The sequence below is a fragment of the Coffea arabica genome, chromosome 2e (genome assembly GCF_036785885.1).
Source record: "Coffea arabica cultivar ET-39 chromosome 2e, Coffea Arabica ET-39 HiFi, whole genome shotgun sequence".
Taxonomy (NCBI): domain Eukaryota; kingdom Viridiplantae; phylum Streptophyta; class Magnoliopsida; order Gentianales; family Rubiaceae; genus Coffea; species Coffea arabica.
In genome coordinates this window covers 70,561,218-70,586,625 of record NC_092313.1, presented here as the reverse complement: position 1 = coordinate 70,586,625, position 25,408 = coordinate 70,561,218, and the positions used below count along the sequence as shown (strand labels likewise).

The 25,408-nt window shown below is 36.1% G+C and overlaps 4 protein-coding genes across 10 annotated transcripts; 2 read left to right on the top strand and 2 right to left on the bottom strand.

Annotated features, from left to right (window-relative positions):
- Positions 1-17: 17 nt before the first annotated feature.
- Positions 18-3,248, bottom strand: LOC113732863 (luminal-binding protein 5). The gene is made up of 7 exons (XM_027258873.2): positions 2,926-3,248; positions 2,479-2,752; positions 2,177-2,391; positions 1,365-2,087; positions 1,099-1,253; positions 857-939; positions 18-688 (listed from the first exon to the last, which is right to left on the bottom strand). The coding sequence occupies exons 1-7, from the start codon at positions 2,975-2,977 to the stop codon at positions 199-201; spliced, it is 1,992 nt and encodes a 663-aa protein (XP_027114674.1). The 5' UTR covers positions 2,978-3,248; the 3' UTR covers positions 18-198.
- Positions 3,249-4,241: 993 nt separating this feature from the next.
- On the bottom strand, positions 4,242-6,735 carry LOC113729420 (uncharacterized). 3 transcript variants are annotated; one of them, XM_072081488.1, is made up of 4 exons: positions 6,579-6,735; positions 5,879-6,073; positions 4,977-5,059; positions 4,242-4,560 (listed from the first exon to the last, which is right to left on the bottom strand). In XM_072081488.1, the coding sequence occupies exons 2-4, from the start codon at positions 5,939-5,941 to the stop codon at positions 4,437-4,439; spliced, it is 270 nt and encodes an 89-aa protein (XP_071937589.1). In that variant the 5' UTR covers positions 5,942-6,073; positions 6,579-6,735; the 3' UTR covers positions 4,242-4,436. The 3 variants fall into 3 exon arrangements, with proteins under 3 accessions (XP_071937589.1, XP_071937590.1, XP_027109521.1); XM_072081489.1 differs by having other exon boundaries at positions 6,626-6,735; XM_027253720.2 differs by lacking the exon at positions 4,977-5,059.
- Positions 6,736-9,077: 2,342 nt separating this feature from the next.
- On the top strand, positions 9,078-12,307 carry LOC113732861 (luminal-binding protein 5). 2 transcript variants are annotated; one of them, XM_027258871.2, is made up of 6 exons: positions 9,078-9,278; positions 9,761-10,237; positions 10,368-11,090; positions 11,194-11,348; positions 11,457-11,539; positions 11,627-12,307. In XM_027258871.2, the coding sequence occupies exons 1-6, from the start codon at positions 9,218-9,220 to the stop codon at positions 12,111-12,113; spliced, it is 1,986 nt and encodes a 661-aa protein (XP_027114672.1). In that variant the 5' UTR covers positions 9,078-9,217; the 3' UTR covers positions 12,114-12,307. The 2 variants fall into 2 exon arrangements, with proteins under 2 accessions (XP_027114672.1, XP_027114671.1); XM_027258870.2 differs by having other exon boundaries at positions 9,079-9,278; positions 9,749-10,237.
- Positions 12,308-13,824: 1,517 nt separating this feature from the next.
- Positions 13,825-17,047, top strand: LOC113732860 (uncharacterized). 4 transcript variants are annotated; one of them, XM_027258867.2, is made up of 3 exons: positions 13,858-13,979; positions 14,634-15,020; positions 15,761-17,047. In XM_027258867.2, exon 3 carries the CDS (start codon positions 15,775-15,777, stop codon positions 16,810-16,812), a length of 1,038 nt encoding a protein of 345 aa, XP_027114668.1. In that variant the 5' UTR covers positions 13,858-13,979; positions 14,634-15,020; positions 15,761-15,774; the 3' UTR covers positions 16,813-17,047. The 4 variants fall into 4 exon arrangements, with proteins under 4 accessions (XP_027114667.1, XP_027114668.1, XP_027114670.1 ...); XM_027258866.2 differs by lacking the exon at positions 14,634-15,020 and having other exon boundaries at positions 13,825-13,979; XM_027258869.2 differs by lacking the exon at positions 14,634-15,020 and having other exon boundaries at positions 13,946-14,093.
- Positions 17,048-25,408: the final 8,361 nt, after the last annotated feature.

The window sequence follows — 25,408 nt, the reverse complement described above, 5'->3', positions numbered from 1 at the left end:
ACTGGAGAAAGCCATAATTTGGAAAAAGAAAATATATTAAGGATGCGGGCTCTTGAATTTCAAACACCAAGAACAATATAGGATCATATCATGATCCAATGAGAATAATTATACAAGCCAAATCTCTGGCATTTACAAGATTCGGCAGAGAAAAGAAAAAAATGTCAAGGACTATGAAGAACTAAACTCCAAGATACTCTACAACTCGTCGTAAGGTTCGTCTTCTGCAGATTCAGAAGAGCTCCCACTGCTCTTTTCGTATGCCATCTTTATAACAGGATTACACACAGCTTCCACCTCTTTCATTTTCTCATCATAATCGTCCTTGTCAGCATTTTGGTTATCATCTAACCATTCCAATGCATCCTTCAGGGCACTCTCAATCTTTGTTTTGTCATCAGAATCAATCTTGGCCGCAAGTTTGTCTTTGTCATTAATGGTGCTCTTCATATTGTAAATGTATGTTTCAAGCTTGTTTCTTGCATCAATCCTCTCGCTGACCTTTTTATCCTCCTCAGCAAACTCCTCAGCCTCCTTTACCATCCGCTCAATCTCCTCCTGACTAAGTCGCCCCTTGTCATTGGTGATGGTAATAGATTGCGCCTTCTTTGCTGCCTTGTCCTCAGCTCTGACGTTTAGTATGCCATTTGCATCTAGCTCAAAAGTGACCTCAATTTGAGGCACTCCCCTGCAAGAAAAGAAACCATTTCGTGAGGCGAAGGTCAAGAGAAAGATCCACAGCCGCAAAAAAGAAAAAAATATCCACAGCACAACTTTTGGTTTACATTCTAGTTTAAGTATGAAACAGAGAAACTCGCAATGGACATCAACACTCTCTCTCTATGTACTAGAATACCTTGGGGCCGGAGGAATGCCAGACAACTCAAACCTCCCCAATTCACGACAATCCTTTGTTAAGCTCCTTTCACCTTCAAAAACCTGTCGACCACCAGAATAAGCAGTTATGAGTTGCTACAATACAGGAAAGTAGAAGAACTTCGTTTACAATTGGAAACTATTCCATCTGTAAAGTAACATAAGCCTTAGACTTATTCGTTTTCCTGCTATGAACGTATACTGTCTGGAAGGCTACTATACCTTGATAGTCACTGTAGTTTGCTGGTCTTGATAGGTTGTAAAAATCTGAGATTTCTTGGTTGGAATGACTGTGTTTCTTGGAATCAATTTGGTCATCACTCCTCCCACAGTCTCAATACCTAAGCTCAGCGGAGCCACATCTAGTAAAAGAATGCCTGCAGAGAGACGTAGAAAAGTAAGTTCTAATTCTTCAAATTATTGCGCAAAACTAAGGCTAACATAGAGATTCTTAACAGCGGACTATCAAGAAAAGTAAGACTGCTTACCCTTGGTTTCTTCACCACCTTCACCACCAAGTATTCCACCTTGAACAGCTGCTCCATAAGCTACAGCTTCATCTGGATTGATTCCTTTGCTCGGTTCTTTCCCATCAAAGAAATCCTTCAATAGTTGCTGCACCTTAGGTATCCTAGTGCTCCCACCAACGAGTACAATTTCATGGATGTCAGTCTTCTCCAAACCTGCATCCTTCAAGGCCTGCTTTACTGGCCCCATCGTCTTTTTAAACAAATCCATGTTCAATTCCTCAAATCTGGCTCTTGTGAGTGGTTCTGAGAAGTCAATACCACCAAAAAGTGACTCAATCTCAACACGGACTTGATGCTGGCTGCTCAAGGCCCGCTTTGCTCTCTCACATTCCTTCCTCAGCTTCCCAAGAGCCTTTTTGTCATTGCTGATATCCTTGTTATACTTCTTCTTGATCAGCTTCACAAAATAGTCCATAATCCTATAATCAAAATCTTCTCCTCCCAAATGTGTATCTCCGCTAGTGGCAAGAACCTCAAACACTCCATTGTCAAGACTCAATATGCTAACATCAAATGTACCACCACCGAGATCAAAAACTAAAATGTTCATCTCCTTCGATTTCTTATCAAGACCGTAGGCAATTGCTGCTGCTGTTGGTTCATTAATTATCCGTGCAACATTAAGCCCTGCAATAGTCCCTGCATCCTTGGTAGCCTGCCTCTGAGCATCATTAAAGTAAGCTGGAAACAAAACAAAACCATTAAAGATTGAACCAAATTGTCAAAAATTCCCAAGAACAAAACGTGAGTCCTGAAATTGCTGACTATACCAGGAACAGTGATGACTGCACTTCTGATTTCTTTTCCCAAATATGACTCCGCTGTTTGCTTCATTTTTTGCAAGATCATAGCACTGATTTCTTCAGGGCTAAACACCTTGACCTCTCCATCTTTGATCTTCACCTGTATATAAGGCTTCCCATCTTTGTTTACAATCTTATAAGGCAACATCTTCATATCTCTCTGAACCTCTGGATCATCAAACCTGCCATAGAAAAAGTTCAGAATAAAATCAAACCCACATTTCAGCCTAGTAGTACATTAGGAAAAATGTAACAAGCTCCAAACTTACTTTCTTCCAATCAGCCTTTTAACATCAAAAATGGTTCTTTCCGGATTAAGGGCTGCCTGATTCTTTGCAGCTTCTCCAATCAACCGCTCTGTATCAGTGAAGGCAACCCATGATGGCGTAATTCTGTTTCCTTGATCATTAGCTATAATCTCAACATTTCCATTTTTGTATACTCCCACACAAGAATATGTTGTCCCAAGATCAATTCCAATCACCGTTCCAAGATTCTTCTTCTGAGATTCCTCTGCAGCTAGTGTTATCCCTAACAAGAATTCTGCATAAATGCAGAAACGGAGTTACAGATGGTGCAAACTTTTTTTTTCCTTCCTTTTAATGCTACAGAACCCATTAGTCCCATACTGCTAACTACAAAAACATGAATGAGCCTATCAAGAAATAAAAAAGAGCGGTTCAAGAAATTGGACAAAGAAATGCAATGCAACATACCTGAAACAAACAGAAGAAAAATCCATAATGCTTTGCTCTTCTTGTAACCCATTCTTGTTCTCAATATCCTTGTTAACTCTTTGAATTTCCCTAGTAACTAATTAAAATTTTTCACAATTTTGGCTAGTTGAAGATTGAAGATGAATGACCAATTTTAGCTTAGCAAGTTTGGATGGGAGAATCAGAATCAGTGGAGCATTTATTATAGTTTTGGATGGTACTTTGGTGGGAAAACAGTAGTGTATTTGCTAGAGTGTTCTGGTCGCGTCTGTTAAAGACACGCAAGAAGTTGGTTGTGCTATGGTGTCTGCGCCTGTAGATTAGCTCCACGTTACGGAGCCAATAGGAAAGGAAAACGTTTGCTTTTCTAGTCATATATTTTGTACTGATCGGTGAGTCTTGAAAGTTCTTTGATTTGGGTTAGAATTGATGATTAAAAGACGCTTTTGCCAATAATTTGCTTTCTTTACTAGGGCCAAGCAATTGGAGCTCCAACGTGCAAAAAAATGGAATATATGAACTAAAAGAAGGGAAAACTTGTAGTAGCTTTTTTTTCACGACGATTGATACTTAATTTCCATTACTCGAAAGCCAATTAACGTTAGAATAATTTCAATGCAAAGTGGGCTTAAAGCTAATCTTGGATCAACTCTATGTTCATGGTAATTCGGGTTAATTTTTTAGAATGACAGAGAATTTTGATAGCAATTCAGGGTGAGTGATTCATGATACGTGTGGAAATTATCACAAATCTAATAAAATAAGAACCTCTTTGAAGATTGTAAAGACCAAAATTAAACCGCACAGGTAAAGGAGTTATAACTTTAAATAGTAGAGACATGAAATAGAATGAAGTCGTGAATTGACTCTCAAATACTACACCTCCGGTATTTTTTGACATTTGAGGTGATTCCGTTACGAATGATCATTTCCATTATTTTGACACTTTAATTCAAATCATGAGGGGGTTATGTATAATTTTTAAAACTATAAAGGAATTATGTAAAAAAAAACTAAACCATAGGAGGTAAAGTGTAACTTGTCCAAAAAAAGAAAGAAAAGTAAAAAAGCAATACAATTTCTTACTTTACATTATATAAACTCTGGAGCTCTTAAACATCTTTAACCCTTAATAACTTTTGGTTAACTGGTGTAAAGACTTTATATGCGTTTAAACCTCATAGCTGGAGACTTCTGGTTGCCTGCCGCTGGAGTTCCTTGCATTGGTGCATTTCTGTATTAGTAGAGTTTTTCAACTTGATCATTTCTTATTTTCTTGGAGCTGATTAAAGATTAGTGAAGCAAAAACTAACAAATGAAGACCAATTAATCTCTCTTCTTTTTTTTTTTTTTGAAACAAAAGATATTTTGATCAAGATGCCAAATCACATTAAGCATCCAATTCTCCTTCGTTTTTCCACAATCTTTTTCTTGTAATCAGAATAAATATTCCCTATTTTTAGCTTATGGTTTTGTAGCATCTTCCTGCCCTACTCTGTTGACTTATCCAGCTATGCCATCCACAATTTGTCCATGGTTATAGATTTTGAATTGTTTGTTGCCTTGTCCTCAGCTGTCACATGCAATAGTCCATCAGAATCAACATGAAAAGTGGCCTTAATTTTTGGCACCCCCCTGCCAAAAAATGAAAAACCATTTAATCACTGATTGCAAATCTTGAAATAACAACACAGACCATCTGAAAGATCTAATTCTAGTTAACCAATCACAAGTTGGCAAAAATCTGTTTCGAGACTCTCTTAACATGTTTTTGCATCACTTTTTCTTTTTTATTCTTTTAGCCACATTTTTGTCTCATATATATCACGTAACAAAATAGAATGCTCCAGTAACTTTTCGACCAGAGCACAGTCAATGTTAAGATCAAGAATGAAATGGGAAGAACCTGGAAAAAAAACTGCTTATTTCATCCTATTTGAAGGTTGCTCGGGGATCTAAATTTATTTGCCGAAATTCTTACTTTCGTAAGAAAATGTCGGAAGGAGAAATGGACCTTTTTCTTTTGGACTCTAGCTAGATAAGTCTCTCACCTTGGGGCAGGAGGAATTCCAGAAAACTGCAACATTCCCAACTTGCGACAATATTTTGTCAATCTCTCATTGCCCGAAAAAGTCTGACATGAGTATAAGCCTTGATTAATGCAGCATACAAAGAAATACTCGTGGCTCCATCTGGATTCTTATGTACTTCAAACATTTGATATATATATATAAAAAAAAAAAAGGGTTTTTCTAACGGTGTCTATAGCGCATTCGTTAACACATCTAATATCCACTTAACCTATCATGTATTTACATAAACTAACAATTATTACCCTTCCTTGCATTTATATACTTTCCCTATTTAATCTTACCTATTTTTATTTGTATTTATTTACTTTCCCTAATTAATCTCACATTTCAAAAAAATATGACACTTGAAATATATTTTAACGAGTGTCCTATGGCACCTGTTAGATAGACCGATAAAAAAAATTTCAAATATGTTCTCCAAAAACCTTTCCATTATACATAAGCATTCGTGGTAGATAAAGTACTGAAGTAATGTGTTTACTAGTCCCGAAAGACACCATAGTCTAATGGAGTCGGGCTACTTTTTCTATGTCATTTTCTGATCTTTGTAAAACAAAAAAAAAAAAATGCCACAGAACAGAATACTTAGGCCATTTACCTCTTTTTCTTTTCTTTTTTTTAGGTAGAAAAATACAAGCACATTATTTATAGAATACAACATGTTGTAAAAACCTGAGATTTCTTTTTTGGTACTAGTGACCCCCTTGGGATCACATCCGTCATTACTCCTCCTTAGACACAGGAATCAGAACGACTCCAAGGAAAAATGGCATAATTAGATAGCATTATATTTCTTTGAAATTATCAACTCCTGAGTACATAAAATATTACTACAATTTACGAGTACTTATATTGCTTACTGTCTTGTATATAATGACTGCCTTGTATGTGATGCGTTTTTTGATCAATTGCAGCCTTCCCATTCAAACGCTGTGTTTTCTGCTTCTCATACACAGCTACACAAGAATTTGTTGTCCCAAGCTCAATGCTAATTGCTGTTTCAACATTCTGCTTATCAAACCCCTCCGCAGCTGCAGATGTTCCGAGAACCATTTCTTTATAATACCGAAAGAAAACAAGGAAAAAGGTTATGGTTGTTCATTAAGCAGAGATCATATTTCTTGAAATTATTAGAAAACACAAACCAAAAAAAATAAAAATTGGAACCCAACTTAAGCAATATTAATTGGTTGAGATGCTAAGTTCTAACCAAAACCTGAATTACAAAATAACTAGAACTCTTGCCAAAGCACAGTTTTATACAGTATAGATGTGACATGATCAATTACCTGAAGCTAAACGAATTTAAAAGATTAACAGCATACTTAACAAGGTTATGAGTATGCACATTAAACGACTTAGAAATCCATGCAACTTCTCCAGCACGTGAAATCTTGACATAAGACAATGATATCATCAATCAACAAACCATGTGATGAATCGTCAGATTCCAAACGATCCAGCATTTTGACGACTTTTTGTGATTCTCCTTCCAAAATAATCTTTTTGAAACCCAAAACAATTGTTTTTATACAGTATAAATGTGACATGATCAATTACCTGAAACTAAAAGAACAAGAATCCAAACTGCTATATTCTCGCTGTACCTCATTATATCTTGGTTGCAAGATTTGACCCCTCGTGCATATATTTATGTAGTGAATTAGTTTAGCCAAGAGATCAAAGATTATTGGGCAAGTTTGATTCTGAATAGACTTTGTAGGGTTTTGGGGGCGGAAGTTAGAGGGAGGGACTAACCAATATCGTATAGTCACTGTATGAAATCTGGCCAATATTTTGATGACACTTGGGAGTCGTTTCGGTGTGGTGATTGCGGCTGTAAGTTGGTTCCACGTTGTCGGGCCTATGGAAATGGGACACGTCAGTCTTTGATGACATGGATTTATGTGTAGTTGATTTTTGGGCTTATGAAAAGAAAACTTAAGAGGGATATTTGCCAGCCAAGGACAATCAACACAAATCTTGTGTCTCTTTTGACATTGAATTAAGAAAAAAGGAAGAAAAAAACATAGAATTATTTAGATAACTTTTAGTACTTCATCATAACACAAATCTTGAATTCCTTAACAGATTAATAATGCTTGCTTGTTGAGATCAAATTGGAAGCCAAAATTAAGCTCCATACTCTGAAAAGCTTTCCACATATCACTTGCATAACCAGTTCATACCGTAGTTTTCGTAAGGAGAACTCAAATTGACAGAAGTAGTTTTGACCACACTAACAATTCTCAAGGTTATGATTATTACACGTTTAAATACGAAGATTTGTCAAGTTATCCAATTCAACGTCTTAATAAATTTTTTCGAAAAAAGTTCGTGTAATTTAGGGGTTGAATTTCAAGCTTAAAGCATTTATGTTAAATAACCCTCCACTTTGCTATTTTAATTTATGATCAGAGGGCACAAATTAAATAGAAGAAATCCTTTTTCATAAACTAAACTGAGTGGCAAGGCCATCTACTATTTTGATTATTATTGATCATGGATGCATACCACTATGAAGAAGTAAATACACATTATCCGAACCTGATGTCCCATTCTGGATGATGATAGAAACTTAGGGCGCTTGGTTCACGCTCAGGAATTGGAATTGGATATGGAATTATATGCAAAAAAATCAGTATGGGTATGAGCTACTGGAATTATATTTAATCCAGCATAAATTTAATAAATTTAACAAAGAAAACAAAAAAAAATGTCCATCATTTTTTTCAAGAAAAAGAAAACCTATGACATGAATTACCTGAAACAAAGAGAAGAAGTATCCATAATGCTTAGGTCTTGTGTTAACTAAATATGTTTTTTTGTTTCTTTTTCGAGGTTGTTTTCTTTTTATATTTCTTCTTTTTGTATATATTTCATAACGTAGATTGGCTAAAGGATCAAAGACAATTGAAAATTTTCAACCCCTGGTAGAGAATTGGAGGGGCTAATTTATAGTTTCTGAAAACTTTTGGGTAGCTAAAGGTATTTGCCAGAGTGTTCTCCAACACGTAAAACGTCGTGAGGAGACGGAGGGGTTTTGGTAATTTGCAGTGCACTCGCGAATCAGCTGCACGCCTTATATCCAATAGCAAAATGACACGTTTCCCTATGATATCATTAAGTTACAAGAGTCCCAGAGCCGAGTTCTTGATTGGTATAAAATGGAGGGCCCAAGAAGGTTATTTTAGTCAATGAGTTATGATTTTAAAATAAAATATACAGAAAATGGGAAAAGAATCGTATTTGTTTGGATAGCCTCATTATCCCAAAGAATATTTTGCTTGCATCATAAACACATTTTTCAATCCAACTTTTTATATTTCCAATCATCTTTTTATCTCACATACATCATATCATAAAAAGTGCTACAGTAATTATTTCAAATAATATTTCAACTAATACTACTCTATCCAAACAAAAATTCTTTTTGGACTTGAATTTTAGAGAAATAGTAAATAATCTGAAATTAACATCGGAAAAAAATGGGTAAAAAATGCACTCTAGTGGAACTATTACTTCATATTTTGAAAATTTTTTTAAACCAAGATTGAAAATAATTCTTTCAAAAGTAAGATCGTATATAGTTCGTTAGGTTAAATGGATTTAACAATGATATGAACAACTTAACCAAGTTAAAATATTCAATTATTTCTTTTGTTTATTAACTCACAATTTAAGAAGTTAAATCAGAAACTATCCCTCCACCTTCACCCTTTTTTTTAGGTCTCAGTCCTTTTTCTTGTTGAAATTATTTTTAAGTTAAATTGAAAACTCAAATTTTCAATCTTTTTATTTTCTTTTCTTTTTTGAGAATAAAGGATAATTCCGATCACACTCGAAGAAGACAGAAATAAAAAAAAAAAGGAAAAATAAAAATAGACGGAGTTGTAGTGAGAAAAGGAACCTCCTAAATTTTGACACAAAGTGACGTTGTGGAAAGTGTTTGAACCAATGAAATTGGTTCTTTTTGAAACATTGCATCATCCCAAGTTCCCAACCAATTCAAGAACTCGACAGTCGACAGAATTTGGATACTGTTTTGACCCTTTTCTCGCACTGCAAAGCTATAAATACACATCCCACCAGCCCCCGATAGGCATCGTCCCATATCCCCAAGCCTTCAGATACCAATACATATTAGTTTCAATATTCTTGATTCATATCTCTCTATTCCTAAGACACACAGCACAACAATGGCTTGTTTTTCTTCCGTGAAGAATAAAGCTTTTTGGCTTCTTCTCCTATTCGTTTCAGGTACTCATTCGTAAGTTGTAAATAGTACTTATTTGTTTCTAAGGATCATCAATTCGTTAATATAATACTATACTCAATTTTCTTGGACGACTTCTTATATTTTTCCGAACTTTCGTTTTCCTGCATCTGCATGTATGTTACCAATGTTTCCGGAGACCACCAATAAGTTTATGAATTGTGCATAGAAAGAAGAGAAGATTGCATGGTGTAACAACTTTAATATTCCAATTACTTTATGCTAATTTGGAACAGGAATTTTCACCTGTTCGATTGCTTGGCTAACTAGGAAAATTTCAGATGATTAATTATACTTTTGAATTAGAATTTTGCATCAGAATGTTATCTGTAGTACTTATCAATATCGAACAATCCAACTTGAATAGTTCTACAACTTGTTTTACTTGAATTAGGCAAATATACGAGGGAAGTCTCTAACTTTCTTTTTTTTTTTTTTTTGACAAATTGTGAAGAATTCTTGGCAGGGGTAACATTAGCTGCAGAGGACAGTCAGAAGCAAAATCTTGGGACAGTGATAGGCATTGACCTGGGGACTACGTACTCCTGTGTGGGGGTGTATCGAAACGGTAACGTTGAGATCATAGCCAATGACCAAGGAAACAGAATCACCCCATCATGGGTAGCATTCACCGATACTGAGAGATTGATTGGAGAGGCTGCGAAGAATCAGGCAGCCCTTAACCCCGAATCCACCGTCTTTGATGTTAAAAGGTTTATCGGAAGAAAGTTCGATGATCCTGAGGTTCAAAGAGACATGAAGCTCTTGCCTTATAAGGTTGTCAACAAAGATGGGAAACCTTATATTGATGTCAAGATGAAGAACGGTGAGATGAAGTTGTTAAGTCCAGAGGAAGTCAGTGCTATGGTGCTGCAAAGGATGAAGCAAACAGCTGAGTCTTATTTGGGAAAAGAAGTTAAGAATGCAGTTGTTACTGTTCCAGGTACATTATCTATTTAAGATAGTTAAAAGCTTGCACTGCTTTTAATCAAAACCATCGATGTTAAATTAGAATAACTAGTCGAGGTTGGTTTTTTGCATCTGATTACTGATTTATGTATTTGCATCTGCAGCTTATTTCAATGATGCACAAAGGCAAGCTACCAAAGATGCTGGCACTATTGCAGGGCTGAACGTTGTTCGGATTATTAATGAGCCGACAGCAGCTGCAATTGCTTATGGTCTTGATAAGCAACAAAAAGAGAGGAATATTCTAGTTTTTGATCTTGGTGGTGGTACTTTTGATGTTAGTATATTGGCCCTTGATGGAGGTGTTTTTGAGGTTCTTTCCACCAATGGCAACACTCACTTGGGAGGAGAAGATTTTGATCAGAGAGTGATGGACCATTTTGTAAAATTGATTAAGAAGAAATACAACAAAGATATCAGCAATGATAAGAAGGCTCTTGGGAAGCTCAGGAAGGAGTGTGAGAGAGCTAAGAGGGCCTTGAGTAACCAGCACCAAGTGCGCGTTGAGATCGAGTCACTGTTTGATGGAACTGACTTTTCTGAGCCACTGACGAGAGCAAGGTTTGAAGAATTGAACATGGATCTATTCAAAAAGACCATGGCACCAGTGAAGCAGGCCTTGAAGGATGCAGGCTTGGAGAAGAGCGCCATTGATGAAATTGTGCTGGTTGGAGGGAGCACTCGGATTCCTAAGGTGCAGCAGCTGTTGAAGGAGTTCTTTGATGGAAAAGAACCAAGCAGGGGGATCAATCCAGATGAGGCCGTAGCTCATGGGGCAGCAGTTCAAGGTGCAATCCTAGGTGGTCATGGCGGCGAAGAAACTAAGGGTATGTGATTTTCATATAGCAATTTGTTCAACTTTGATCGGTTCAATTTGGGGAATGACTTTAAATGTGACGTCCATGTGGTTCTGCATTCTGTCTTCCGCAGATGTACTTGTCATTGATGTAACTCCCTTGAGTCTGGGGCTCGAGACCGTTGGTGGAGTTATGACAAAATTGATTCCAAGAAACAGTGGCATCCCAATCAAGAAGTCTCAGGTCTTCACAACTTATCAAGACCAGCAAACTACAGTTTCAATCAAGGTATGATCAAATGCTGATAACTTTGTTACATTGTTAGTGGGAAGAGATCTTTAATCCTCTTTTAACTGGCACTAGTACAAAAACCAATTTCTTGCTGGAAACTTGTAGGTTTATCAAGGTGAAAGGAGCCTAACAAAAGATTGTCACGAGCTAGGAAAATTCGACTTGTCTGGCATTCCTCCTGCTCCTAGGTAACACACAATCTCTAAGACAATCAATTAATTCTTCTTCAACCTTTAAGATGAACTTCCTAAACAATGCTTATCATGTCGTTGTAGGGGTGTGCCCCAAATTGAGGTCACATTTGAGGTGGACGCGAACGGTATCTTACAGGTGACTGCCATGGACAAGGCAGCAAAGAAGTCGAACTCAATTACCATCACGAACGAGAAAGGGCGTCTAACGCCGGAGGAAATTGATAGGATGGTAAAGGAGGCAGAAGAGTTTGCAGATGACGACAAGGAGCTGAGAGAGAAGATTGATTCTAGAAACAAACTCGAGAGCTACATTTACAACATGAAGAGCTCCATCAGGGATGATGAGAAGCTCGCGGGCAAAATTGATTCTGATGACAAAGAGAGCATTGAGACAGCCCTGAAGGATGCACTTGAATGGTTGGATGACAACCAAAATGCAGAGAAGTTAGACTACGATGAGAAGATGGCAGAGTTAGAAGCTGCATTCAATCCTATCATAAGGAAGGCATATGAAAGCAGTGCTGGAAGCTCTGCTGATCCAGAAGATGAATCTAACTATGAATTGTAATCCGCTTATCCTGAAGACGAATCTGACTATGAATTGCGAAGTGGAGTTTAGGAGTTGGAAATATTTTTATTTTATATTTTTTAGTTTCATTTTTGCTAATGGGTACAGATTTTCTCCATACAACAAAGGGATTACGAAGCCACACACACACACACAAAAGAATGATATATTGACTCCGAAGTTGTGTGATTTTATCTCTATATCTTGATTAACAAGTTCATCAGAATTTATATCTTGAATTTTTATTCTTTGTCTGTTTATGATTTCTTTGTGAGAAAGAGTTTTAAGACTTTGAAAGTGCAAAAGAATACATACTCCTATCAAGTAATTCAGTAATTCTCCGTGGCCTTTGTGCTCTTATCTGATGTCCAATCTATTTAGGTGCAGAATGGTCTAGGAAAGAAAGATCTCTACCTCAAATTTTGTGTTCCACTTGACAATTGCATGAATGACAGAAGAAAGGGGGGAGAGCAAAAGGCAAAGCCATTAAAGCCAAAAGGCGAAAATGGACCCATAATCAAAACAACTGCAAAAAAACAAGGGGAAAAGATTTAAAAGATAGACAAATGGGCGCTGATTTAGTGCATCTCCCCTTATCTTCATGGAGCAAGTTCAATGCTCTGTTTTCAGACTCGGACCGGACCGGCCGGTCGAACCGGTCGAACCGGAAACCGGCCAGGTAGCCGGTCCGAGTCACATTAGAAAACCGGAAATTTAAAATCCGGTCAAAGCCGGTCAAAAACCGGGTTTGACCGGGTTTGACCGGGAAAAAACCGGTTTTTCCGGTTCAACAGTAATTTTTTTTTAAAAAAATTCAAACTTTTTAATATTATGTTTTGACCCCCTAAATTGTTAAAACTTATTGATATAGCTCAAATATTTGATACTTTATAAATATTGTCCTAAAATTTGATGTTATTTTTCAATTAAATTCATAATTTTAATTCTAAACTTGTTAATATTTATTAAATAATATAAATTGCTACTTGATTGTTCTAATTTCTTTGTATTTTCTTGTTAAATATATTTGAAACATCAAATATATATGAATATGCCTTTATTAATATCAATATATTATTAGATATTATATATATAATATTTTAATTTTTAAATAATTTTTATTTATGACGTCATCCGGTTCGACCCCTATCGACCCCCCGTCGAACCCATTGACCCCTGACCCCTGACCTCGGCCGAGTCGCTATCCGGTCCGGTTCTGAAAACATAGGTTCAATGTATCACACAAACAAAAAGTCTTGTGACCTTGTAAAGAGTACTATATAGTGTTTTTTTTTTTTTTTTTTGACAAAAGAGCACTATATGGTTCACATCAACTTTTAGACCAAATTTGGCCATTAAAACAGAAGTTTGGGACCTTTGTTACCTACCAAAAGCAAGGACAGTTGCTAGTGATAATTATTCTTGATTTTTAAAATCTAGCATCCGGGCAACGGAACAAGTTAAAAAATGTAACGTCTGTCATATTGAATCTTTTTGATCCAATATTAGTGTTTAGCTAATATTTTCCATTTTTCTACCCCAAATTCCGATTTTGACGCCCTACTTATCCCAAGATACTTTCTGCACTCCTACTCATTCTAGTCCCACTCATAACTTCGGAGGGAAAGTTCGTTACAGTGATTTTTTTCAGATTTCAATTTCAGTGTCATCTCATTTGAATTTTTGTTTCATTTCATTCTCCAACACACTTATCTTTTTTATATCTCACATACGTCATAAAAGTACTATAATAATTATTTTTAAAATTGAGTTGTATATAAAGTAGGCATTAGGCAAGGAAAGGATCACAGCAAATTTGCAAATAACTCTCAGTTTCCTTCCGTAACTCTCCGGCCAAGAGTTCCGGTACGTTTCCCTTTCCCTGGTCTCTGGTACTTTTCTATTCCTAGTGATTTCCTATATCAGTTTTATCATGTGATCCTGACCTTTTTGAGACATCTGGAAATGATATCATTTGAGGTAGGCATTTCTGGCAGACCCATTTTGAAATCTGTGCAGTCTGTAGGATAAAAATGTTTCAGATAGATGTTTGTTTGGCAATTGCATACTTGTAGTTTGATTTCCTTATTCATCATCTGAATCTGGATTCTTGTTTTAATCTTTTTTTGTTGCTTTTCCTTTCAGTTGTCATGGTGTGTTACATGACTTCTGACTGTCAAGTATGATTTTGTGTATTCGCCTCTTTGGGTCAGGGATCGAGTATTTGTCTGATTAGATCATGTACTCTGATGTTCTTGTGGTAGCAGTGTTCCATGAGATCGTGTTCTCTGATGCTAAAAAATTATTGCGGTTGCAGTGTTTCATTTGAGTAAAACAATAAAGGAGGGTTTTGTAAAATTTTTGTAACGAATGTTGAATACTGCCCTCGTTGTGCATTTTGAGCCATATGATTCTCTCATATAGGAAGTAGCCAAGCCCATTGAAGTTGATTTTGTTTAGTGACAATTTAGTAGTGGGCAAGCTGTTGAGAACGATTAGTTATTATTCTTATGCACACAGGGAGTATCATGCGTCCCTTCTTATAAAGGGATGAAGTAAATACAGCACGCATAGGGTTCTGTAGGACTTGTCTGTGAGCCAGCCCATTTGTGCAAGTGAACAAAGCTTGAGGGTTTCTCAAGCATAAACACAAGCAGCAGCGGCCGCGGGAGCTTTCTTCCTTTTTACGTTTAGGGAGTTAGAAAAAGGTCAGTCGCCACTCTTTCATTTTGGTGAAAAACGACGAAGAGTGAAATAGCAGAAAGAGAGAGAGAGAGAGAAATAACTTCAAGGCCTCGGTTGGAAGGTGATTTGAAGTCCGATTGAGACGAAACTTCACACACACGCGATCCTCTCGTCAAGTTCTACTCATCTTCCGATTCAGATTTTGAATTTCCTCTTCGTTTGGTAACATCTTTCCAAACCCATTTCTTTGACAGTTATAGTTTTTGGGGGTGATTTTATAGCAGATTTGCTTAGTTGATATTAATGATATTATTGTCATTCGAATTTTCGAATAGACCTATGTATTCCTATTATTGTGATAGTGGAGATTTTTTACTGGATTAGGTCCCGTGATTTTTTCTAATTTGGGTTTTCCACGGAAAAAGTTGGTATCATGTGTCTTTTATTTTTCTTGCATTTTATTATCACTGCTGGTATTATTACTTGGTGATTTGGTTTATTCCTGTTTTAACTGATACATGGGGAAAGAGAAATTTGTCCTGGGCTAACTCTGATATTGTGTAACTATACCGGTACCCCTTCCCAACAGGTTCTTTTGTGTTGGGTTTTGGATGTTTCGTTTCAAACAGGTAAGAAATAGGAGTAAAAAAAATTAAGGGAAAAAGATTTTATGGAAAGCAGCTTATCTTTTTTTTTTTTTCCGAGCAAAGGCAGCTTATCTTAGAGCTAAAGAGTTGATTAATTGGCCGGAGACTGATTGAATAGAACCTTGATTTGTTATGAGCTTCTGATTTTTGTTTGTCTAATCTTGCAAGAGCCTTTGATTAGTTGTAGGTTGCATCTGGAGTTTGAGATTTGTGTATGTAGATTACTCAGTGAATTGTCCTTTCTCCACTTCTCTCTTTCATCATAGTTTCCTTTTGTTTTGTTCTTATCTCTTTTTTGCTCTCTATCTGCCGCAGATTGCCAATACTCCATGGGTAAAGGGGCGAGAAAGAAGAGGCATGAAACCGTAACAAATGAAGCTCATGGCATAGGGTTTGCAGTAGTAACTGATGAAGATTCTGAAACAGAGGTTGCCTCAATTCAGCAAGTTGATGCCAAAATTGAAGCTCTCACCAATAGGTTCGACAGTATCCTTGGGGTTGTCAAAAATATGTCTGTGCAACTTGAAGAAATATCATGTGGTATGAAGGGTCTAATGAACAAGGGGAAGAAGATGGATGCTTGTGGCATATCAACTCGAGAAGTGTCTGATAACTTAGAACTGGGGCGAGACATCATTGGAGAATTTCATAATCTGAAACAGACGGGCTCTGTCGCGGAGTATCAAGAGAAATTTGCTGAGTTGAGAGACTTGTTGATGACAATGAATTATGGGCTTACAGAAGATTATTTCATTTCCAGTTTCCTGAGTGGACTCAAGGAAGAAATTAGACGTGTAATCCGCAAGCCAAAACCGGAGACCCTTATTCATGCTTTCAACCTTGCACGCATCCAGGAAATAGCAATTGAAGTGATGAAAGTGAAGTTAGTCTCTTCAGAAATGAGGACTAATCGAGAGCAAATCTTGCCTTGTGAATCAGTTGATGTTTTCATTGATCAAGGCCACCCTGCCAAGTTTAAAGTTTTAGCAGGGAAAAGGGACACAACAGTTATCATATCTACTGGCGTTCCTTATAGCTTCATCGACACTGATGTAGCAATTCAGGCAGGGTTTGAGATGGAGGAGACCACGCCGCTGCTTGTGAATTTTGTATTTGGTCTATACCAAGCAGTCAGCAGATTCAGATGTCCAAGCTTCAGGTGGACCGTGCAAGGTCATGAGTTCGTAACTGATATGAGAATCGTGGAAATAAGAGCATGTGACATGGTGTTAGGCGGGGACTGGGTCTCAAATAATTACCCTTTGACGTTCACTGGAGATAGGATTGTCCTGCTAAAGGGTGGAAAGGAAATAGTGTTGCTAGATAAAACAGGATCAGCTAAGCCTAAGATGAACAAAGGGAAGTAATTGGAGAAGAATGATTGACTAACGCAGCACCGTACCTGTGCTAAACAAATGGTTAGTAGTAATAGAAAATGCTTTTTTTTTTTTTTTTGTTTAATAGAGATGGAGGAGGTTTGATGACAAGTATTACTTTGTGATAATCCTACTCTCCGGTGTGTATGTACAGCTGCATTCTTCCTTTCCCTCCTGCTACAAATTTTCATCATATCTCTGCAGTTCTTTATAATTGTTACCTCAACGCTTCTCCTCTTTCCTATGGGAATTAATCTGTGGCTAGAGGCTTAATTTCTAGTAATTTCTCCTTGTGGCACACCTGCAAAAGTGAAATGGAGTAATATACAGGCCAGTGCTGATCTTAACATCGTTAAAGAACTATTTCTAGTTGCATTGATAAGGCGTTTCTTGAAAGAATCTTTGCCGTTGCCTTTATTTGTATTTCTCCTTGAATTCTTGATTGCTCATTTTTGTTTCCATTAGGATTCGTTTCCTTACAAGAACAAATTTTATTTTTTGCTTCTCCGGGTTTGTAATTTTCTTATTAGCAAAACCTTTTATCTCGTTGTTTGTGGCATCCGCATAGAGGACTTGTAAGTCATTTTTGTGTTCTTGAATTTTGTACACGGTTCTAAACAAGAAATAACTTGGTTAAGTTTCTCCCCTCGAGTCTTTGACAAACCATTTTTGTCAGTTATGCTGCGCTGGAATGGGAAGGGCAAACCGCTGTTCATTAGTACTAGTATTTTGTAAAGGGAGAACTCTTTGTTAAGGTTGTCTTTGCTTCTCTAGTTGACTCAAAATCAGAATTGCATCCAGTCTAAGTATCCAACAAGATTTTCTTGCCACTGTCATACAACTGCAGTTCTGACAAATGTATATAATTGCATGAATTTAGAACCATTTGTTCCACTTGACAATTGCGTGAATGTAGGACCCTTGTACCACTTGACAACTAGATGAATGACAGAAAAATCAAAAAAGGAGAAAGCTGCACCCTTAAAAGGCGCAATTATTAATAAAGCAAGACTTTACACATCCCCCCACTACATATTTACGTCTCTTGTGTAAAGGGAGGCGAAAATGGAGCTATAATCAAAACAACTGCAAAAGGAAGAGGGAGAAAAAAAACCTATGAGTTTGGTTCAACGGCCAACCTCACCTGCAGCAAAAAAATTTTAAAGGTGGTACTATAACACTCGCTTGATCTAATCAGGTCTGCATATCTCCTAACCCTTAATACGCAAGCCTCCTTAGACTCTCCCTCCCCTGTAGATTAGGATAGATTAGGTTATACAATTGTTATGATTGTCAAAAAAAAAGCAAGCCGAGGAGATGGAGAAAAGGGTGAGAATATGAGAGGAAAGAAACAGAAGCTCTCGTTAGCAATTTGATACCATTCCTAGGACCTCCTCTCCAAAGATTCCTAAGTTTGTACAACTAAGTCCCTTATTTAGCCACTGCAACTAAAAGATCCCTTCAGTTACGTCTATGCAATAAAGGTCTAAATGCTAGCTAACTCTACTAACCCCCGGTAATTGCTAGCCACATTGGGCTCGACTTGTCCGCAGTCAAGTCGGGTCAAACTCCATGAGACGGCAAGCTCTCCCAATGCCTATCTCTTTATTTACAAAATTCGAATTCAAGGCCTTATTTGAGAAGAATCGAGTTCGTTATCATTCGGTCAATAGGCTTGTTATGTAAAACTTTATTTTAAGGGACATGTTAGATTGACATCCTAATAACCAAAATCCACACTCCTACTGCATTAAAGACTTGTACCATAAGTATCGATAACTTGCACCATAAGTATAAGAGATTGTACCAAGCACGAACCTTACTTAAAAAGAAGAATCGAGAGTTCGTTACCATTCAGTCAATGGGCGTGTCATGTAAAATTTTATTTTAAGGAACATGTTAGATTGACACCTTAACAACTTAAATCCACACTCCTACTGCATTAAAGACTTGTACCATAAGTATCGATAACTTGCGCCATAAGTATTAGAGATTGTACCAAGCATGAATTTAACATGGAGAGGTATAAATTTAGTATCTCCCTTGTTTATATTGACTCTTGTTTTAAATATTACATAAATTCAAATTCACTTATATATAACGTTAACATTTGGGTAGATTCGGTTTTCAAAAATTCAATAATTCATATTATGCCACATCATCTCACCAACTGGTGTGCCACAATTTGGACTATTGGATATTTGAAAATTAGGTCCACCCAAGTTTTGGATGATAAAGATGAGTTTCACTTTGATATGGCATGTTTAGGGTTTCCGGGAAATGTTCTCACGTTGATTTAGTGCATCTACCCTGATTTTCATGGAGCACAGGTAAAATAAATTGTCAATTGTTCAAGATGACATTTTCAAAACGTTCAATGTATATGATAAAGTCTTACGACATCGTAACGAGTACTAATTTAGTTCACGACAAATTTTAGGCCAAATTTGGCCATTATAAAAGTTTGGGACCGTTGTTACCTACAAAAACGAGGACAGTTGCTTGTGATGATTATTCCTAATTTTTAAGGGAAATGTTATTTACACTCTATTTTTTTATTTGCACTTCCACTATTTTTTTTATATACTCTAATAAATGAAAACATATTATTAGAATGATAGTAGAAGTGTGATTAACAAATATGGGAGTGTAAATAATATTTCTCATTTTTAAAATCTAGCATTTGGCCAATAGAACAAGCTTAAAAATGTACCATCCGTATAACCCTACATAAATCTCACACATTTGATATTAAATTTTGAAAAAAATCATTTAAAACATCCCTCATATTTCACTAAATGACTTTTTTCGTCCTTCACTTTTAAAAATTATAACTTTATATCACTTATAAAATTAACATGGTAAAATTTAGTCTAAATCTAGATTTTTGACCACTTTTTACCCTAAATCATCGTGTAATCGGCACATGATCATTTTTTTAGGAGAAAAAAGATTAAATCCTATTTGTAGTAAAACAAACGACCTAATCTACATTCATTTATGTCCCTAAAAAAGGTAGAATCTAATGTAAACTATATTCATTTTCTCCTAAAAAAGTGAGGTCTAGTCCAATGCATATTTATTTTGGCTACAAATAAAATGAAATCTAACCTTTTGCTATATAAGAAACAACTGCATGTAGGTAACATGATTTTAGACTAAAAAGTAGTTAGAAACTTAAGTTGAGACTAAATTTTGCTGATTTAAATTTATAAGGGGCGTAAAGTTGACATTTCAAAAGAGAAAGATGAAAAAATTCATTTGATAAAATATGAGAGAGTCCTGAACGATTTTTCCTTAAGTTTTCATTATAAACAATAATGATTTTTAACATGCACATTGCAATTAGAATGTTTGAATACGAGATTATTTGAATAACTATTGTAGCACTTTTTATAATATAATATATGTGAGATAAAAATATAATTAAAATTATAAAAAAGCGGTCAGAACATGTGTTTATGAGGTAAACAAAATAATTGTTGTATATCAGAATCAATTACAAAATAACTGTTGTATATCAGAATCAATCACAAAATAACTGTTGTATATCAGAATCAATTACTATTCAAGCACTATTTTAAATTTTTTTTTAACGAATGTTGAACAATGCCCTCGTTGTGCATTTCAAGCCATATGATTCTCTCAAATAGGACAAAGCCAAGCCCCTTAAAGTTGATTTTTGTTTAGTGACAATTTAGTAGTGGTCAGGCTGTGGAGAACGATTACTTATTATTCTTCTACAGGGAGTATCATGTGTCTCTTCTTATAAAGGGATGAAGTAAATATAGCACGCATAGGGCTCTTTTGTGTTGGGTTTTGGATGTTTCATTACAATCAAGTGAGAAATAGGGGTTAATCTCTTCAGAAATGAGGACTAATCGGGAGCAAATCTTGCCTTTTGAATCAGTTGATGTTCTCATTGATCAAGGCTACCCCGCCACGTCTAAGCTTTAGTAGGAGAAAGGGTCATAACAGGCATAATATTTACTGGCAGTCCATATAGTTTCGTCAACACTGATGTAGCAATACAGGCAGGGTCAAAGATGGAGGAGACCATACCACTGCTTGTGAAGTTTGTCATGGGCGGATACCAAGCAGTCAGCAGATTCAGATGTCCAAGGTTCAGGTGGACTGTGCAAGATCATGAGTTCGTAACTGATATGAGAATCGTGGAGATAAGACTCAAGAGCATGTGACATGGTGTAAGGTGCGGGCTGGGCTTTACAAAATTTTTCACTGGAGATACAAGTGTCCTGCAAAAGGGAGGAAAGGCAATAGTGTTGCTAGATAAAAGAGGATCAGCCAAGTCTAAGATGAACAAAGGGAAGTAATTAGAGAAGATTGATTGACTAATGCAGCTCTATGCTAGTGTGATTAGTTGTGATACAAAATGTTCTGTTTATCTGATCTTTTCCTTTTTTTTTTTTTTTTTGGAGGGGGGGGGGGGGCGTAATTGAGATGTAGTGTGATAAGATGCTGGCGAGTTGATATTAGTTCACTTAAGTTAGTTCCTTTCTCTTTGTTGATCTACTGGTTAATTGATTTCCCAGTTTATTTAGCTAGTAGTTATTGCTCTTGGAACCCAAAGGAATCTTGTTGTAAAGCTATAAATAGAGATGAAGGAGGTTTGATGACAAGTATTGCATTGTGATGTAAAAGTACAACAAAAATTACTAGGGGAGAGCGCAAATGCACAAGCACAAAATTTGATTTCCTGGTAGTGTTTTCTTTAAAAGCGTACAATACATACTAACGGAGCAAGAAGAAAATACAACAAAAATTAAATTGATCCATATCCAAATGGAAATAGGAATGACAATTAAAGAAACCCGGAGATTGGTTATTGTAGAGCAAAGGCGGCTGCAGAATTGAGAAGGGAGCGCAAAGAAGGTGATGGCGAGGGGGGATGATGTTTGGTGCATTCTTGAAGATTTAGGAATTGATCGTAACCTCCCACCATGGAATTTTCTTATGTACCTTGTCATGGCATTCTGGCTGATCCTGGCCGCCGTATTGGATCTCTATACTTGGAGAATTATCGCCATGAATACACACACAAGTTTATTGCTGCAGAAGCGTACCTTGGCATTGATGATGATTCTCCTGCTTCGTGGGATAGACTTTTTTCCAAGTGCCCATTGGGGAATCAGTTTCAGAGTTCTACAGCTTTTATAAACAGGTTGACACACTGCTTTTATAAACAGCTTTTAGGATATGGGTTATTTTTTCCTCTCCTTGTGAACCTAACCAATGAACATAAGCCCCAACTCCTTTTCACCTTTTCCAATCGTTCCATTCATTACTAGGAACTCTATACCTTTTCTCAAAATCTCTTTTCATTGCTCATAATACTTGTGTGTTTCTTCATTCTACTAGTTTTTGTTCTGTTAAGTTTTAGAACTTTTCATGTTTGGCTTTGAAGCAACCTATGGTCATTGTTGAATAACGAGTTGATAGCCTTTAAGAAGTGAAACTCAAGAAAATAAATGTTTAAAATATTAAGTTTTTTAATTATGTAATCTATTTTGATTATAACTGTTCTAATTACATATTCATTTGGCAGACTTCTAGAGCTGAAGTATTGAATCCTTTTTGGACTTTTAATAAATTTGAATTATTTTTCTTATGGTTTCTCACTTTTCTAACAACTTTTATCTAACCTACTAAATTTGAATTATTAAAATTGATTTTAATTGTTATATTAGTAAAATATTAACATTTCTGGAAACCGAGTTCATGGGAAGACAGATTTTTGCCTGTTTCACATTTAATTGAATACAAATATGTAGTATTAAGTCTACAATCATTATAGCCAATGAGATTTTAATCTAGTGATCGGGGTGTCCAATCTTATAGGAGTATTAATTAGGGTTAATTACTGTTTGCCTCTCTGAACTTGACATTTTACAACACCTTACCCCCTTAAACTTTAAATATATACATTTTGCCCCGTCATTGACTAGTAAAACATTAATAATGAATTCTCCATCCAAAATTTTAACAAAACGAGAAAATCATATACATGATAAGGGTAATACTGCTGCATCAACGTTGATGTCATGAGTTCACGTTGAATCCTTCTAGCCATACAGTAAAAAGTGCTGGAAGTATTTTGATCTTTACGTACTCGGAGGGTATGCCATTGGATGTTTCGGAGACAGGGTTTTGGAGTTCATCAAAAAATAAATCAATAAGTAAAGAGCAGTAGAGCTGGGAACGGGGCAAAGATGGTTTGTAACTCTATCAACCGTCCTGAACAGTGTAATATTTTTTAAATGTTTTGTAACTTTATGTAAATTTATTATACGTCCTTACAATAGAAGTGTGATATTTTATTACTGCTCATGTGGGTTTTATATATAATAATTGTGTCTCTGTTATTAAGTTTTACAAGTAATTCACGTAGAGTTATACCTTGTTCAAAAAATATTACATTATTCAGAACGGTTGTTACTGACAACTGTTGGTGCCTTGATCCAGCAGAACTTTTGTCTCAATTACTATCTGAAACAAGGAAATCTAATTATTTAATTGAACGTGTCAACAAACTATCAAAAGCCTACTGCTTTAAAAGACAAATAGCAAAGGCTCGTAAAAGCCACACAGGAAGCCTTTTTCAATTTTTCTGGACAAAGTGACCATCTTTGCATTTTTATAATTTTCCCCCATTTTGGACAAGGTTTTATCTTTTCCAACAGATTCAAGCAATTGGAGATTAGCTCACTTGGGGGTAGCATCTCCTTTGAGCTTGTGGTTAATATGTTGCTTAATTTAATTATTCAGAAGCTTATTTGGTAGATATAGTAAGAAGGGATCTTCTTGTTACAAAGTTTACTTGTGTGGGATTATGTGTGTAAAAATGGAAATGGAAGAAATTTCATTTCTTGTCTTTCACAAATACTATTTCCCCCTAAATTCCTGATCTCTTCTGTTTAGTTTACAATTCACAGCACCATTACTTATTCATTTTCACTGCTGCAGCATAGTGAGTAAACATTAAAATCGACCATTTTCGTTTCAAAAGCTCAAGAATCAAGTTCACACCTTGATGTATACAGCATAAAAGGTTTCACTCACTCGTAGGTCACAAGTCTCTTTCGCCTTCTGTATATCGATCCACCATTTATACTGAAGCATTAGAATGCTTAAAAACAAAGCTTAGACGGGATTGATTGACAGGTGTCGGGCCTGTGCAATAATAAAAATCTGCTCAACTAAAGTTAATTTTTGTAAATAGTGGTAAGTAGAGTCAAATCCACAGGGATTGGGTGTAACTGTTTCTTTTCAAATTCACAGTAACCAGGAGGTATTTTTGTGTAGAAGGTGACAATCAAATAAATGCAAATAAAATTCAAGAAACTACTAAAAAATTAAATAACAATTTACTAAAGTCAGATGAATGATAACTAATGATCTAGCCAAGAAATAACTTCAGCAATGGTTCACCTAATTGATCATCGATGCAAAGCCAATTCCAATTATTTACTAATAAATAAGTTATAATTGTCAAACAAGTGATGACAGTCAACCCCTCCTTACTGTGTCGGTGATTAAGGTACGTCTGTTAATCACTGCCCTAATTGGAAAATAATCCTAGGTACGCCCGTAAGATTTAATTCCCCAATTGCCTTACGTTTAGAGGAGCTCTATTTTAACCAAATAACACACTATCAGGGTTATTTTAGGTTAGCCCGTGTATTCCCCTGACACAAACCCAATCATGCCAGTTGCCACTATTTCAATGCAATTAAATAATTACGGATTTAATGCCCTAATTGACAATAGATTACCAAATTAACTAATTATCCGGATCCAAAACAATCAATTAATTAAATAATCATAAGTACTGAAATCAAAGAATATGCGAATACCAATAAATCAAAGAAAAAGATAAAATTAAATCGATCTCACAATTTTTAGACGAATCAAAGCTTCCATTGTTCCTTGACCAGACAAAGGAGTTTAACTCATCCCTTGTTTACTCCTACGGAAAAGAAAAGAAAAGCAACTAAAGATGAAAGGAAAAGTCAAAGGCTAAGCTCTCCCCTCTGACATGCGTAGGAAGTAAAAACTAAAAGAAGAAGCCAAAAGGGCAAAGCTCCAAAAGCTAAAGGAGTCCTAATCCTGTGCAACTCCAAATTCTATCAAAAGTCCTACTCTGCTTTTTATTGTGCGGCGGCTTCAATACCTCCCGAAGACTTCGGCCTTTTCGGTTCTTTTTCCTTTCTTGCTGTCTTCGGCCAAATTACCAAAATGGGCTCGCATCTCCTCGTTTCAAAAATGCCCCTGAATGCCTTCTATTTGAATTCTTCCCAGATGACTGCCAAATTGGTCTTGGTTGTGGTATTTTCGTTTTACTCTCTGAAATAAATGCAAATTACGAAAAGTGAGTAGAATCTAATAATTAATTCACATCGGGTTAGGTAATAGAGGAAATTAATAATAAAATAAATAATAAAATTACAACCTATCAATTCCCCCCACACCTAAACCATGCTTGTTCTCAAGCATAAGAACAGTAAACAAGCACTAATATTTGACAATGGCTATTGCTTTATCTACCATATTGCCACGATATCAAGAA

Coding starts and splice junctions, on each gene's coding strand:
- LOC113732861 (XM_027258870.2), top strand. CDS start 9,218: ATGGCTTGTTTTTCTTCCGTGAAGAATAAAGCTTTTTGGCTTCTTCTC. Junction 9,279..9,748: donor TCTTCTCCTATTCGTTTCAG/GTACTCATTCGT, acceptor CAAATTGTGAAG/AATTCTTGGCAGGGGTAACA. Junction 11,091..11,193: donor TGGCGGCGAAGAAACTAAGG/GTATGTGATTTT, acceptor TGTCTTCCGCAG/ATGTACTTGTCATTGATGTA.
- LOC113732863 (XM_027258873.2), bottom strand. CDS start 2,977: ATGGGTTACAAGAAGAGCAAAGCATTATGGATTTTTCTTCTGTTTGTT. Junction 2,753..2,925: donor TTTTCTTCTGTTTGTTTCAG/GTATGTTGCATT, acceptor GCATTTATGCAG/AATTCTTGTTAGGGATAACA. Junction 2,392..2,478: donor AAAAGGCTGATTGGAAGAAA/GTAAGTTTGGAG, acceptor TTTCTATGGCAG/GTTTGATGATCCAGAGGTTC.
- LOC113729420 (XM_027253720.2), bottom strand. CDS start 6,630: ATGAGGTACAGCGAGAATATAGCAGTTTGGATTCTTGTTCTTTTAGTT. Junction 6,074..6,578: donor TCTTGTTCTTTTAGTTTCAG/GTAATTGATCAT, acceptor GGTATTATAAAG/AAATGGTTCTCGGAACATCT. Junction 4,561..5,878: donor CAGTCATTATATACAAGACA/GTAAGCAATATA, acceptor ATTTTTTGGCAG/GGGGGTGCCAAAAATTAAGG.
- LOC113732860 (XM_027258866.2), top strand. CDS start 15,775: ATGGGTAAAGGGGCGAGAAAGAAGAGGCATGAAACCGTAACAAATGAA.